Source organism: Amphiura filiformis, chromosome 19 (assembly GCF_039555335.1).
Source record: "Amphiura filiformis chromosome 19, Afil_fr2py, whole genome shotgun sequence".
Taxonomy (NCBI): Eukaryota; Metazoa; Echinodermata; class Ophiuroidea; order Amphilepidida; family Amphiuridae; genus Amphiura; species Amphiura filiformis.
In genome coordinates, this window is record NC_092646.1 from 48,243,733 (window position 1) to 48,258,796 (window position 15,064).

Below are 15,064 nucleotides of genomic sequence, written 5' to 3' on the forward strand. Positions count from 1 at the left end.
TAGTGGCGTATCTAAACATCCGTCACTATGTAAAACGCCGTTTACTCGGAAAAGCAACTAAATTGTATGGCGTATCTGTCACATCCGTCACTATGTAAAAACATTATTTTTCAATTTGAACGTACGTAATTCAATATTGTTCATTGAAACCTACATGATTTCTTGACGGATGTTGATAACTGGGTATAAACCAAAAACTTTTACGTAGAGCAGATATTCAATGGATCATTATTTTTGTAAAATATCACTTTTAATACATTTTTAATGGTTCGAGTTGATTCGACAATTATTTAGAGACATTATTTCAAAGCTTTACAATATAAAAGGGATGATTAAGTAATACAAAATTAAAATATGATCCTTTTTCATGAGTAGGTTATTGAAAGATGATCAAAATATGTTCAGAGGCGTTTCGAGGCGGCTCCAAATTTACAGATAATACAGTGTAAATTGGTAAAAACTGAATACAATCATTGGCGCACACCGTCATCATCCCTATATCTTCGTGTCAAAAATTGCCGTGATAGTACGATGAATCATCACGTTTTTCAACAGCTACGCATGGTAATTTTGTTCGAGATAGGCCGAGCGACTCAGGCTATGCATACAATGTGAGATTTTGAGAGTCTGCCACACTGTTTCTATTCTATATTTTACGATTTTCGCATGATCAGTATATGGCTGGCCGTAACCGCCACAACGTGGAGCTGCTACGCGTAGCTTACTTTTCGCTTCGCGGAGCTAAAATCATATTGTTGAATGTTGTTGACTTTAAAATAATCATGATGCAGTCATGTCTACAGTAGAATTCACCACGACCTTTGAAGGACTTGCACCCCATTAAAAGCTATTAAACCAAGATAACACTCAATGAAAACAGCTCAACTATGTTACATCAGATCTTCTCTGGTTAAATACACACTGCACTTGTGTCTGTTTTACCTGTGCAATGAGCAATGAGCTGGTATTATAGTTTCAGTTGGGTGAATGATTATAAAGCGAACGCAAGGTAACAATACTGTGTGGGATTTTGTTTACGAAATGAGACAATAGTCTGCTTATTGTTAACCAGCGTTCTTGAAAATGAGAAGCATAATGGTTTGCAGACTTAACACGGTTTAGAAATAATTTCTTCATATATTTTGGTGTTATCTGTCGTTTACATATCCTTCCTAAAACACAAAAGTATCAATATTTCCAAACACCTAAATTAGCTAAATATTTAGGACATGTTACAAAACTATATTTTCTAGAATTTCAGAGAATACTTTAAATATTGGCCGGTTATTTTTTACACAGTGACGTCAACTAGGCAATGGCCTATACTTCTAACATACACTATTTGTAGAGGTCACACGTCAATGGTGAGCGCACTGAGTATTGTGTATAGGAAAACGGACAGTAACTAGTACAGTATGTATGGCCTACTAGTATATAAAGTAAATCCGAACTGGTTTGCTGAAGGTCGAATTCCGCAGGACATGCCGCGCAAGTTGTACAAATTAGCTCCCGGCGATACACTGCAGATCGCAGAATTGTGTGCATGGTTTACCACCACTCTGCCTAGCTATATAGTTATGTACATTTCGTAGGTTCGTACTTTTCATAAACTACTTTTTGAATCATAACTTTCGTGACCGAGGATATCTTGCAACTAAGTGACGCTCGTCTGGCAAATTCTTAATGAATAAATTCGCTTCACGTAATGAGTAAGTCGTACTTGATTGGTCAGTTTTACCTCCGAGTAATGAAAAACTCTAACATGATCATGATTGGTCAATTTGGCTCCACGGAGCAAAAAAGTCAGCTACACGTAGCAGCTCCACATTGTGGCTGTTGCGGCCTACCATATCAGTATCCCATATGATATTTCTATTGCAAGAAAATTTTATTTGTTGTACAGGTTTTATCTTAAATACACTAACTGGAAATTAAATACACTAATTAGTGAGGACCGGTATTTTGCTGTGGATATGTTTAACTGCAATTTTGCGGTAAAAAAATTGAAATCCTGGGTAAAAATTGTGATCATATTCAACTCTTTGAGAAAATGATTATATAAAGGAATGCATGTAAAAACAGGTGCAATACAATGTACATTATTGACACACTATCACTCTCTTTATCTACGTCAATAATAGAATATCGATTTCAATCGAATTGAATACATTGCTCAGTTTTGAGTTTGTAGTTGACTACTAAGCGACCTAAGCGATCGATTGCTAGCCAATTAGATATAACTCCTTTTCTTGCGTTCGGTGAAATACCACTCGCCCGTCGCTCACCAACGACGTCGACAATGTGTGGCGTTTTGTAAAAAGAAGTTACAGCTTGTGTGATTAGCTATATCATGAGAGTGAGTACTAGTAAGATCAGGAGTAAATACTCAAATACAATATGCCATGTATGTCGTGGGCACTCGTGACGAGTCGGTTTTATCATGAAAAAGCGTTTAATAATAAGCTTTAAGAACCGACGGATGCTTCGAAGTCCTTCCTTGATCCGACTTTTATGCGCAAGACATAGTGACGGATGTGTGACGGATGTCCATAGATCAACACGAGAGACCAGATCAGCGTGCGCGATATTGGCGCAAGACATAGTGACGGATGTGTGACGGATGTTGGGTGCAACGTTTTCACGTTTTTACATACTGACGTATAACTTTGTAATCATTTTACTGATTTAATAGCGAATAATTCTTCATGTGATAGATGTTTCAAGATACTTTAGATACTTTAGATACTAGTTTTTTTAAAATACAGCAACTTTTGGAGGATTTTACTTGACATTGTTCTGCTATGGTTGATCACAAATCGGCGTACTATTTGATCGCGTCTAACTCAAAAACTTTGTTTCTGGCGAAGTTTAACATCCGTCACTATGTAATACACCCGACGAATTGTATCAAACAAAGGGTATGTAACTGTTTTAATAGCCTTATATAACCACGGCATATTATTTATCAAACCCTATCAAATGAAGAAGAGCATAATCTCAGCTTAAATATGTCTGAACAGATTCATCAGGATCGTTCATAAAAGTCATTGGCAAGCAAATGTTCTTAAAACAGATGCAACATAAGTAAATTAGGTACTTACTAGAAATATTTCGATTCAAATTAGGAATCTTGTTCACTCTGTTTTGGTGAGTGGTAGTGTTTCTAGATGTTTTCGGCAACCTTTGTGACTGATCTTGATAATGTCACATGGGTTGGTTGCCGATTGATGATCTAATCGAAACATTGTAAGAAATTCCATGCAAGAGCTGTCCAAAACTTATATCAGGGAAACTGGCCGCTTATTGTCTACCAGATTAAAAGAACACAAGACTAAATTAGAAGAAAGCTACTCAGAAAACATTCACGAGAGCGTAGCGAAAAGCATCTACTTTAGAAACATACAAATCGGCCATTGCAGAGTATACAGCAGCTAATAATCACATACTTGGGTGGGAGGAAGGCAAAGTCATCGACCAAGAGGCAAACAATTCGCTGGCTCAAAGAGGCCATCTGGATAAGGAGTAGAGGTATAAACTCCACAATGAACAAAGACGAGGAGCGTACATACAGACTTGATAGAATCTACGATCAGATCATCAATCGGCAACCAACCTATGTGACGTCCACTCACTAAACCAGAGTGAACAAGATTCCTGATAGGAATCAAAATATTTATAGTGAGTACCTAATTTAATTACTTTGGATCTGTTTTGAGAACATTTGTTTACCAGAGCTAAAATATGGTTATACAGACTTGACATTTAGTATGGACGACTGATCTGGAAGGGGTATGCATAAACCGCGCGTGCTAAACATTAATTGGGGTGTGTGATGTTCATAATATAGCGAATTTGCCTAAAATGGCGGATTTAGGAAGGCTGAATTTGGGCTTTGTGGGGGGGACACAATTTCGGACTTTATGCAAAATTGTTCAGTTATTATCAAATTTACAGGGTGATATGAGGTGATATTTCCTAAACTTCGTCAGCAATTGGCATTTATTACAGTCGAAATACAGTTGCATTGTACCAATTTTTGAACATTGAAGGCCCATAAAATATGGCTCTTAAAGGAGGTACGTACTCAGAAAGTTTGAATGGTCCCCAGGGGTCTAAATGTTATCAACTTACGGTACAAAACAACTACGCGGGTTCCTGGTTATTCAATGAACGTACACTCCTTTGTGTACAGTAAGTTTATAACATTTGGCCCATTCAAACTTTCTGACTGGTTACCAATTCGAGGAGCCATATTATTTTAAGCTCCTCCCACTTTCAAAACTGGTAGAATACAATTTTAAGTGCATTTCAATTCTGATGAACACTTATTGGTAATTAGGTAATATTTACTAATATTACTTTAGGTAACATTTGCTAATATCAAAATAATGTTGCTCAAATTCAGAAATTTTACCCGCACAAAAATCCAATTCGGTCTCCTTAAAGCTAAAAAAATTCACTACATTAAAGCGTCATATACTGTAAACTAACGGAAAGCACATTTTCTGTCAAAAAATATTTTACACCATCTCCCGACACACCCCAATTATTATTTAGCCCGTGCGATTTATGCAGACCCCTTATAGACCAGTCTTGGAATGTTTAGAAAAAAATTTCCATACTAAATGTCAAGTCTGTAATTTGTTACGGTAATTCTTCCAGATTTGTAACAAATTGAGCCAGAACATATCTACCTAAAATGACCCCTCCATCTCGACTGGTTTTATGTAATGGGTTAAATAAGACTAATAGAGAAAATCTGGTGAAAATCCACAAATCAATTATGACCTCTTGTGTATACATGGAATTTCCAATTTACCCATACCTCACTCACTTTATGGTGTTATAGCTATATTACGTATTCAATGATCATTCTTATTTTTTGAGATCATAAAAATTAAAGGCATTATTTGGCATCATTCTGCTTAAAGTATTTGTTAAAAAAAGCAGTCACTGGGAAAATTATGGTGATACTACCGGAAATGACAAAATTGAGCACAACGTAAACATTTTCACAAAGCCCTTTTTAAAAGATCAAACTTTGTTAAATTGTAACCATGGTAATAGGTTAGATATCCAGGATATTCAAAGATATCCAGAGTCAAAGTTTACACATGGCTCAAAATTCAAAATTGCTCCGATTTGGTTGAAACCTATTTTAAAATATTCATCTGGTCATAAGGATTAAAAACGACTTATCAACCAGGAAGTATTGCCGAATATTAATGTCAGTATTTTGAGCTTTACACGGGTCAAAACAGAAATATCCTCCGTATTTGATGAAAATGGTCTGAAATTTCTTCCTTTATTATAACAATCTACAAATCAATAGTTTGCCCAATTATATCATGTTGTCACCTAAGTAGCAAACATTGGTGCACTGCTCCAAACTCAGCAGAACTCAAAGTACAAAAATACAAAATGCAATGGTAATGATTTGCAGTCAAGGATTTGATGTAATTGGCGACCAAGCAATAACCTGTGGACGTAAAGTTTCTTGGCAGGGTCAAATCCCTAGATGTTCACCGAGTCAGCACGGGGGTATGTATAATGCTTAAAAGCATTATTACTATATATTATAACGCATGCTTGCTTGTTTGTTTTTTTGGTTTTAATATTGTTACGAAGCTTGAATCGTCGGCAATATCGTATATTGATGCCTATATGAATAAAACACCAAGATACGATGTGAAAAGAAACAAATCAACTGCATCACATCGGGATACGGGATAAGCGAATGCTCTATCTTTGCATGTAAGCCTAAACATTTTGAGCACAAAATATTATAGGCCTATATAAGAGTTTTTGATGTCAATCCAAAATGCAACTTCAATTATAAGGCTATTCTGTAAAAGCCCATACCCCATCCTACTCACCATGTAGTAATAGTCGTCTGTATGGCCACGTATGATGGCTGTAGAATGTCACAAAGAATCACGGATTCGTTTATTATCACGGTCAGTTTTGTTTTTGAGTGTACGCCTGCTCGTTTAAAACTCTACTCTTGGCGGGTGGTTAAAAGAAGTAACGTAAAATAAATAAAACCGATATCCACGACAAATCCCGGCTTGTCGTATTGCCAAGTGCATGGCATTCCCCGCCCATAAATGCTGGTATCCTATCAGCAAGCCACGGCAATGCTAACGACCCATCTAACTAGTTGGAAAACCCCAGGTTAGGTTCCTGTTCTTTTTCCAGGGGTTTCGGATGATGTCAATTCTTATACCGTTTAAATCCCAGGTCACATTGTATTAAATCCCGGATCATCCCGGGTTCCCAGTAGCCGGTGTTGCAATTGAAAGGTGCATATGTACTTAAATTGATATTTTGTTCGTATTTTTTTTTGACAATGCCAGTAATACTATACATATCAATGGACGTTGATAAGCGGTATTTCTGCAGGTGGAGCATTTCTTTTCTTCATTCTGGTAATTGTAATAGTAGTTTCCTGCAAAAGGTATGATTATTTAAGTATTCTTACAACATATTTTGTATACTATTTTCTGATGCTATGGTAGTTCACGGCAATCACTATCACATTGCTGCAATTGGAAGTATCTAAATGATATGTTCGACAAAGTATCCAAGCGTGAGATTATAGATTCAAATACTTGTTTTCTTGTATATTTACACAGATATTTAGTAGAAATGTAGGATGTTCTTACCCAAAACCAATTTTAACTTGTGTTGTGTTCATATCTAGTACTTCTCAGTTTTGGTTCTGACAGTTCATTAGGATATTACTCGATAGTGGAGCGTCATTGCTATCTATTGGTGCCAAAATTATTTTTTAGTATATACATTCAGAAGATAATTTCCCAACTTTACACTCTTGTAAACCGTAGTAAAAGCAATGTTACTGCTGATTTTAATGGATCTGTCGTGAGGTGAGGAATAAACAGCTGCCTCAATTTTGAAGAATATGCGCTAAAGTCTGTACTCGTTTACAATGGAACATCTTGTTGTACGTCTTACATCTTTTGATGCAATCTAATCATACAGGGGAATGAAAATTGACCCTCCGATGGTATTGGCAACATCGCCTGAAAGATCTGAAGTAGACGACGCCCTAACACCCCGACCAGCTGAAACAAGACTTGATATAGCTCTGGAAAATACGGGCTTCACAAATATGGGTGCTGTACGTACTACCTAGTATTTACGAAACGTTCCCTGAAACTTCTACTTGAGTGGGCCATATTCATGAGATGAAGTTCATCAAAAGATATCAAAGATAGTATCAAGTAGTTTGGAATATTTGTTTTAGGTTGAATACGTGTATAATATATGAAAACAAAGACGTAGAAGTATGATTATAATGTCGTAAAAGAAATGTGAATAATGTACGTAGTACATTTAAGTAATATGTAAGTAAACAAGTAAACATATATGTATTCGAAGGCCATTCGTTGCGCACACGTCTTCCTCTTGATATTATATAAATATGATGAGGCCTCGAGTCTCTGTCACGCAATGGACTATTCCAGTTGAAATACATACACCCCCTATGGAATACATGACCTTAATCTCCCACAAAAGGGGTGTAGAGTTCAAATGGAGTCACCAATTTAGCTGGATTTCAGCTGGAATAGTCCAATTCAAGCTTAGAAATATTCTTTAATGAAACATGTATACTCATACTCTATGTATGCTAATGTGTGTATTTTACGTCACTTAGGTACTTATTTGCAAAAAATAAATGTACATATGGTAATCCTAGCAAACACAAAAACGTTTTAAAACGTTTTAAACAAGTTACATTTTTGGTTTTGGTTTAGGTAAAGATGTTTTAATAACATTAAAAGGTCGGGTTATTATAAAGGTCATGAAAACGTTTTAAAACGTTTTGTATGAAAACAGACTACAACAACATATTTTTAAAATGTTATTGGTTATTGTTTAACTTTTCTTATTTCTCACAAACTTGAAATTGCTTACCGAGAGGAAGCTTTCATCCAGTATTCTCTTGGACGTCTTCAGCCCCAATATTTGGCACGTGGGGGCGATGTTGGCTATTCTGAGCCACTGACACCAGACGGTGTCAGCCGGCTCAGAAGAGAGTTGTACACGGCGGGCAGGTAGTATCTCCCGGCATCCCTGTTGAGGTCGCTCTTGTTAATCCTGATGTGGCAGGCTTCGCGAACTCCACGACCAAACCATGACTCATCCTGGTCGATGATTTTGACCTGTTCGGTGGGAATGTTATGTCCTGTGTTCCTGGCGTGAAGCGCTACAGGAGAGGGTTCACGTTTATGTTCGCGACTTCTAACCCCTAGATGGCGTTTCGTTTCGCCGATGTAAGTGGCGTTGCACGACTGACAGGCGATGTTATACACAGTGTGGCACCGTTCTTCCTTTCTGATCTTATCCTTCGGAGAAACTAGAAGTTCGCGTAGTGTGTTACGGGGCTTGAAATGAACTTGTATCCCTTGTTTGGTGAGCACACGTCGTAAACCCTCGGACACCCCTCTTGCATAGGGTATGGTTACATGACCCTTGCTGGAGGGTACAGAGTCAGGTTGATTGCGAGTTGGAGGGTTGTTGGAGTTCGCGATCGCGAAGTGTGACCTTTTGTATCCACTATGACCCAGTACCTGTCTGATGTGTTCCAATTCAGCGATTTTGTCCTCTGGGTCAGACACCAAGGTATTTGCACGATGTTCTAAAGTTCTGATCACACCTAATTTGTGCTGAAGTGGATGATGTGAGTCCATAGACAGATACTGGTCAGTATGTGTCGGCTTGCGATAGATAGTGACCTTGAGAGTGCCATCCTCCTTTCTGTTGATCATGGTGTCCAGCATGGCGATTTGTCCGTTCTCCTCGCGCTCGATGGTGAATTTAATGGAAGGCGAGATGTTATTTATGTGCGTGGTGAAAGCGTCGACTTGTTGATCTTGAATAACCACGAAGGTATCGTCGACATATCTAGCCCAGAACGATGGTGGCGCTGGGTAAGTACTAAGAGCCTGTTGCTCAAACCATTCCATAAATAAGTTCGCTACCAAGGGGGAGACAGGCGAACCCATGGCGGCTCCATTTTCCTGGCGGAAAATGTCTCCTTGGAACATGAAGTAGGTGGTATTAACACAGAAAGTTAACAGTTCCATGATGTTATCAACTGACAAAGAGGTACGATCCTCGAGGGTAGAGTCATTATTCAACAATTCGCGAATGATGCGAAGCGTATTAGGTATCGGCGTCTTAGTAAACAAGGCTGTGACGTCATATGACACCATAACATCCCCTGGTCCTAGCGTGAGATTACTGATCTTGTCAACAAAATCAGCAGAGTTCTTGAGATGGTGGGGGGAAGAACCAACCAAAGGCGAAATAATGTCCGCGACGTAGCGAGCAGCTTGGTATGAAACCGATCCAATCGAAGAAACAATGGGTCTGAGAGGGCACGACGCCTTATGGATTTTTGGAAGGCCATAAAATCTAGGCACTGACTCAGAAGGTGGAAGGAGCAAATAGTACGTTATTGGTTATTGTAAACTATTTTTGCAATACCATAAGGTTAAAATATTTGCAGTAGGTTATCAAAAAAATGTTTTTTAATGTTATGAAAACGTTTTTATACTTTTTATATACCCTTAATATACCCCGACATTTAAACGATTTCTGACAACTTTTTATAACCTTTTGCGAATGATGTCGAAAACGTTTGTGTTTGCTGGGATAGGACCTTCTTGGTAATCAGTCCTTTCGCATTGAAGGGGCTTCCCTGCCAAAAGAAAAATTACATAAATAAATGAATACATTATCAGCACGCGAGTGGGTTAAATGTAATATCCACCAAATACCCGTTGCAAATGGAAAGAAAGCAGCAAGTTTCAAAACGACTATTCTCCATTTTGAAAAAGTTGGTCCTAAGTCAATTTTGGTAGCTTTCAGAACAAAGTACAAAATGGTAGGAACATGTATTTGCACAAGAACAAATGATAAAGAGGCAAATTGCAAAGAAGTATTCAGCAATAAATTGGGTGATAACATAGCTGATGCATGCTTGAACCGTAGTTTTTACATTATTCTTAAAATTACAACAACAAAAAATACTTAGGCAATTATCATAGCAGGGTGACGATATGATGTTTAATACAAAAGTCAATGTAGGCAAAAGCAGACTGATAAAAAAGACTATTACAACCTCACGGGAATATATTTACATATTTAGAAATATTTAATCACTAAATATATCTGTTTAAAATGTTGTTTTTAATTTTATATGGCTTTTGTAAGTTGTCGACCGACTTATACATTGGTTTTGTCGATAATAGGCAATACTTGCCGACACAATTTCGAAGGGGGGGGGGGGGGTCGCACCCCATATCCAACCTCTCGTGTCGGCCCTGACGACGCACATAGATGCATGGACGGAGCAAAAAATATGACTGTTTGCAATTATAGCCTACATATTCTATGGAATTGGAATAGCGCCCTTTCTTGCCAAATAGTGTTCTATCGATATTTCAACAAAATTAAAAACGATGTCGTTGGATATAAAATTTAATCAAAAAACCAGCAGAAACAAATAAATATAATATAAAAATATGTCTCACAATACGCATAATACGCTGTCAATAAAACATGATTCCGGGGTAAGAACTGGAGATACGTTCAAGATTTATTAACAGTCCAGAATGTACGGAATTGGCTGAGTTTTGGTGCCTATGCTTGTACATAGTGTTATTTTAAAGGTATTAATACTAGTTTCTACGGGTTATGATCTAGAACATCGACATAAAATAATATAGTTTGAGCAGCTTACTGCTACGAGCTGTAAAAGTGCCTAAATCCAAAATCACTACTATTGATTTTAATATTCAAGTACTAACTTCTGTGCCACAACATTTCTAGAGACACTTTTTTAAATAGAGGTTGAGCATATGACGTATCATACCGTAAATATGGCGGACTACTCAAATGGATTCAACAAAAGCATGATTGCAATTTAGCGGGACAGTTCGTCTCACACACATAACAAAATAATAGACTACGATTTTTGTGGAAAAGTTTAGGCCCTACAACACCCCCCTCACACCACCCCGCATACCCACCCACCCACACCCCCATCCCCGCAGTACACCCCCCCACCCGATTGGTCTAGAAACACTCCTGTGCGTCCTACGATGTGGGTGTTTACAGAGCATTCTACATGTATATTCGCGTGTGGCGGTGGTTGGGGGGGTGTATGGGATGAGTATTTCTGGTGTGGGATAGGGTTGTGTACGTTAATGCTCCATCGACTAAAGACTAATACAAGTAGCCTGTTATTATTTGGCGGTATATTGTGTGCAATCTGTTGCATCGGAGGGACAAAGAAAGGGCTAGTACAGTTCATGATGTATAAACTACGTATTTGAACACGATAGGCAAATGGGTGTTCGGGAGTCTTTGAGGGATCGAGCCCCCGGGTATCCGAAGAGATAGGAAAACAACAGAAGGGAAAAGGAAGAAAGGAAAGACAAAGGAGAGAAAGAGAAATTGGAATTGCAGATTTATGGGACCGGGAATGGAATTACAAAAATAATTTTAGACTCGGGAAGTGGTTCGAAATACCGGGATGAAATGTATTTATTTACAGTATGTGATGCGATCAAGCAATATCAGTCGGAAATCGGAGATATTACATTTTCAGTTTCTTACAGGATAGTGAAAAGCATTTACAAGGCTGGATTTTGCAGAAAACCCCATTAAAATTGAACAACCAGTTCCAAAGATATGAGAAATCAAAGAGTTTCCAAAACAAGAGGAAACAAAAGGAAATATTACCTTTGTTTGGCTATATCTCAAAATCAATATTTCCGAGTTCCGACTGATTTTGCTTGATCGCATCACATATAATGAGAATTCTTTTAAAAGTGAAACTTTGGACTGATCGGAAATGGATGAGAAATACTAATTATTGTGTGAACAACCTGTCTCATTGTTTTGATTGAGAAACTGTAACACGGTTATTAGTAAAGCATGTCCCATCAGTTTCATAGGGTTTAAAGTTTCCTTGAAGTGAGAAAAATGGGAAAAGAACTATGATATCAGACTGGCTCTCAGCATCACCATCCGATCCCAGTGGGATACTCAATCGATTTTTGAATTATATTCTGTATACAACGCCACCGTTTTCTGGATATTGTTCATTTATATTGACCAAAAGAAAAGGCGCCATTCAAATGTTCAATGCGCCCTACTCTGTGTTATGTGTTCAGAGGGCACATCTACATGTATCTACATGTATATTTCATGTGGTGTGGTGTGTGGTGGTGTGGTGGTGTGTGGGATGTGTGTTTGTGGTGTGGGATGGGGTTGTGTACATTAAGTGCTACAACGACTACCTATTAATACACTACAGTAAGTCAAATAATTAAGGTACCAGTTATGTTCACCCCTGTATATCCTAAATAAAGACAAATATGTCAAAATTAAAACATGCAGCCAACACCTGAACTCTTTAGCTCTGATTTAAGACCTTATTTGTTGAAATTGGTTGAGAATTAAAGAAACGGTGATCTAAAATCTAATGAAGAAACGAAATCAAAAGTTGCACTTTTGTGTTCTAATCAATGAAAGCACGACGCTAGTTTTAACGTGCTAATCAATGGAAGCGCAGCGCTAATTCTCTTATTCACGAACGTTTTGTGTACAAATCAATAGAGCATTTAATGCAGCAAACTGCAACTGTTAAATTGGTATCTTCCTTGGGTTTTGGGATCGCCGTGTCTTTATTTCTTGAACAATTTCAACGAATGAGGTCTTAAATTCGAGCTAAAAGATGTAGCCATAGGCTGCTGGTTCCAATTATGACATATCTGTCTTTGTTTAGGATATACAGGAGGTGAACATAACTGGTACCTTAATTTTTTGGCTTACTGTATACGAGAGTATTTTGCGCAATCCCGTGCATCGGTAGCACAACAAAGAGCGTGTGAAGTCTATGACGCTTAAGGGATCGAATATTAACGTTTTATGCGTTTGCACAGTATTTTTTGGTGGGAGCTGAGAGTACACCAGACCTGTCGAATTGCATTCTGAATACGAGGAACGTCCTTCTAATTTGGTCTTCAATTTGAATTTTATTTCAAATCAGACTCCTCCTGCCGTCGCGCATTTACATTTCTTCAGTCGCCGCTTTTGGCTTAGTATGTTTTTTTAAGATCCCCTCCCCTCCACCTCCACCCCATTATCAGGGAATCTCAATTTCTGGGCACGCTACTGATAAAAACCAAAACTTCGTATGACATCATTAAAAATGGGACCGAGCAGGGTATATACCGGGGATTTTTGATATCAAGAACAATTGCTTTCCTTCAAGGTACGATGCATAATAACCAAACTTTCAACTGAATGTTTACCTTTTTTATTGTCAAATATAATTCACATTCGAGTGAATAAGCATTATCTTAGAACAATTATGAAGACAGCAACCGAAACCGTTAATTGTTATCTATGAAACGCTTTGGTGCTATCAATGAAAGGATTTAACTTTTTACTACTTTTGAAACGAATGTGAAGAACGGTTCAATTAACACAGTGTCGTATGTGAATCCCACCGAAGAAGGAAAATACTACATTTATTTTGCAATCCTATCAAAACTACGTTATCTTGTTTGGTACAATTGTGCACTTTGTAATAAAAGCATGGGAGTTTCCACACATGAAGTACGTGGTCCAAAGTGTATTTTAAGATGTAGATTCATTTTTAATTTAATCACTAGTGACCGTTCGAGGTCTCGAAAGGTCACACAGGGTAAAAAATTGAAAATGCTCCAACAGATACACCAAATTATTTGTCTAATCAGAAGGATTTAAAAAATAGTTTGTGCTATCTACGACCTATCGTTACAGAATTATTCTACAAAAACACCATGTTGGGGTAAAACCTTCACATTTTTGGTTGCACATGGGTAAAATTTCAACTTGCTCCGATTTTGCCAAAATTGGTGGCAAATTATTTGTCTTGACATATGAATCAAGAAACATTATAATACATAGCATCTAAAGTGCATTCTTTACTTTTTATGTGCAATGGAAGTCAATGGCTAACCGGGCCAGCCAATGGCATTTGACATTTTAAACCTCTATCGCAGTATGCAAAACTATTCTTTTTATGATTCTTGTCAGCAAAATGGACACTTTGTCACCATTTTTGTCAAAATCGGAGCAAGTTGAAATTTGTACCCATGTACAACCAAAATGTGTCATTTTTACCCAGGAATTATGTTTTATAGAATAACTCTGTAACGATAGGTCCTTGTGACCAGACGAATAATTTGGTATATCTATTGACAATATTGTAGCATTTTCACATTTCTATCCCTGTGTGACCTTTCATGACATGTAGAGGTCACTAGGGGTCAAATCTAAAATACCTCCACAACTTTGGTCCATGTACTTCATGTGTAGACACTCTCATGATTTTATCCCAAAGTGCACAATGGTAAAGCTTAGCAGCTGTACTAATAATAAGTCATTACTTATTACTCTGCACCGTACAACGAATGCACCAATTAATGGTGAAGTTTTGGCAGCCTTCCGTTTGTTGATCAGTGATTCATTTTGTTTGATTTTTAAATTAAAAAACAAATCTTGTACAATATTAAACATTTATCTTTAAGGCCATTTTCATAGTATTTCAAAAATAATATTATAATTTATTTGTTATAGATGATTTATATCGAAAATCTAAAGTGTAAGTTTTCTATAATTATTTTGACCAATAACTCAATAACAGAGCAAAATTCGAATGCCATGTTTGAAATTGTCAGAAAATACGATTTGCGTTTTGATTTATTTTTTTTTTTAAAATGGACCTATTGATCCACGGATGGACACATTAATCTGTGGCCAAAACAAGGAGAAAATAGCAAAAATCCTGCAATCATCTATAAATATCACTTTACCTGTAGGTAATAATGTATGTCCATGTATTAAAAGTTTCCCGCAGATAAAAACATTCAGTCTCTTAAGGGATCTAAAATGAGCGTTTATTGCTTTTCGACAGTATTTTTTGTGGGACATGAGAGCACCTCAGACCTATCGAATTGCATTCTGAATACGAAGCATG

At 37.4% G+C, this 15,064-nt stretch overlaps 1 protein-coding gene across 1 annotated transcript; it reads right to left on the reverse strand.

Annotated features, from left to right (window-relative positions):
- Positions 1–8,012: 8,012 nt before the first annotated feature.
- Positions 8,013–9,239, reverse strand: LOC140140620 (uncharacterized). The gene has a single exon (XM_072162378.1). It carries the CDS (start codon positions 9,237–9,239, stop codon positions 8,013–8,015), a length of 1,227 nt encoding a protein of 408 aa, XP_072018479.1.
- Positions 9,240–15,064: the final 5,825 nt, after the last annotated feature.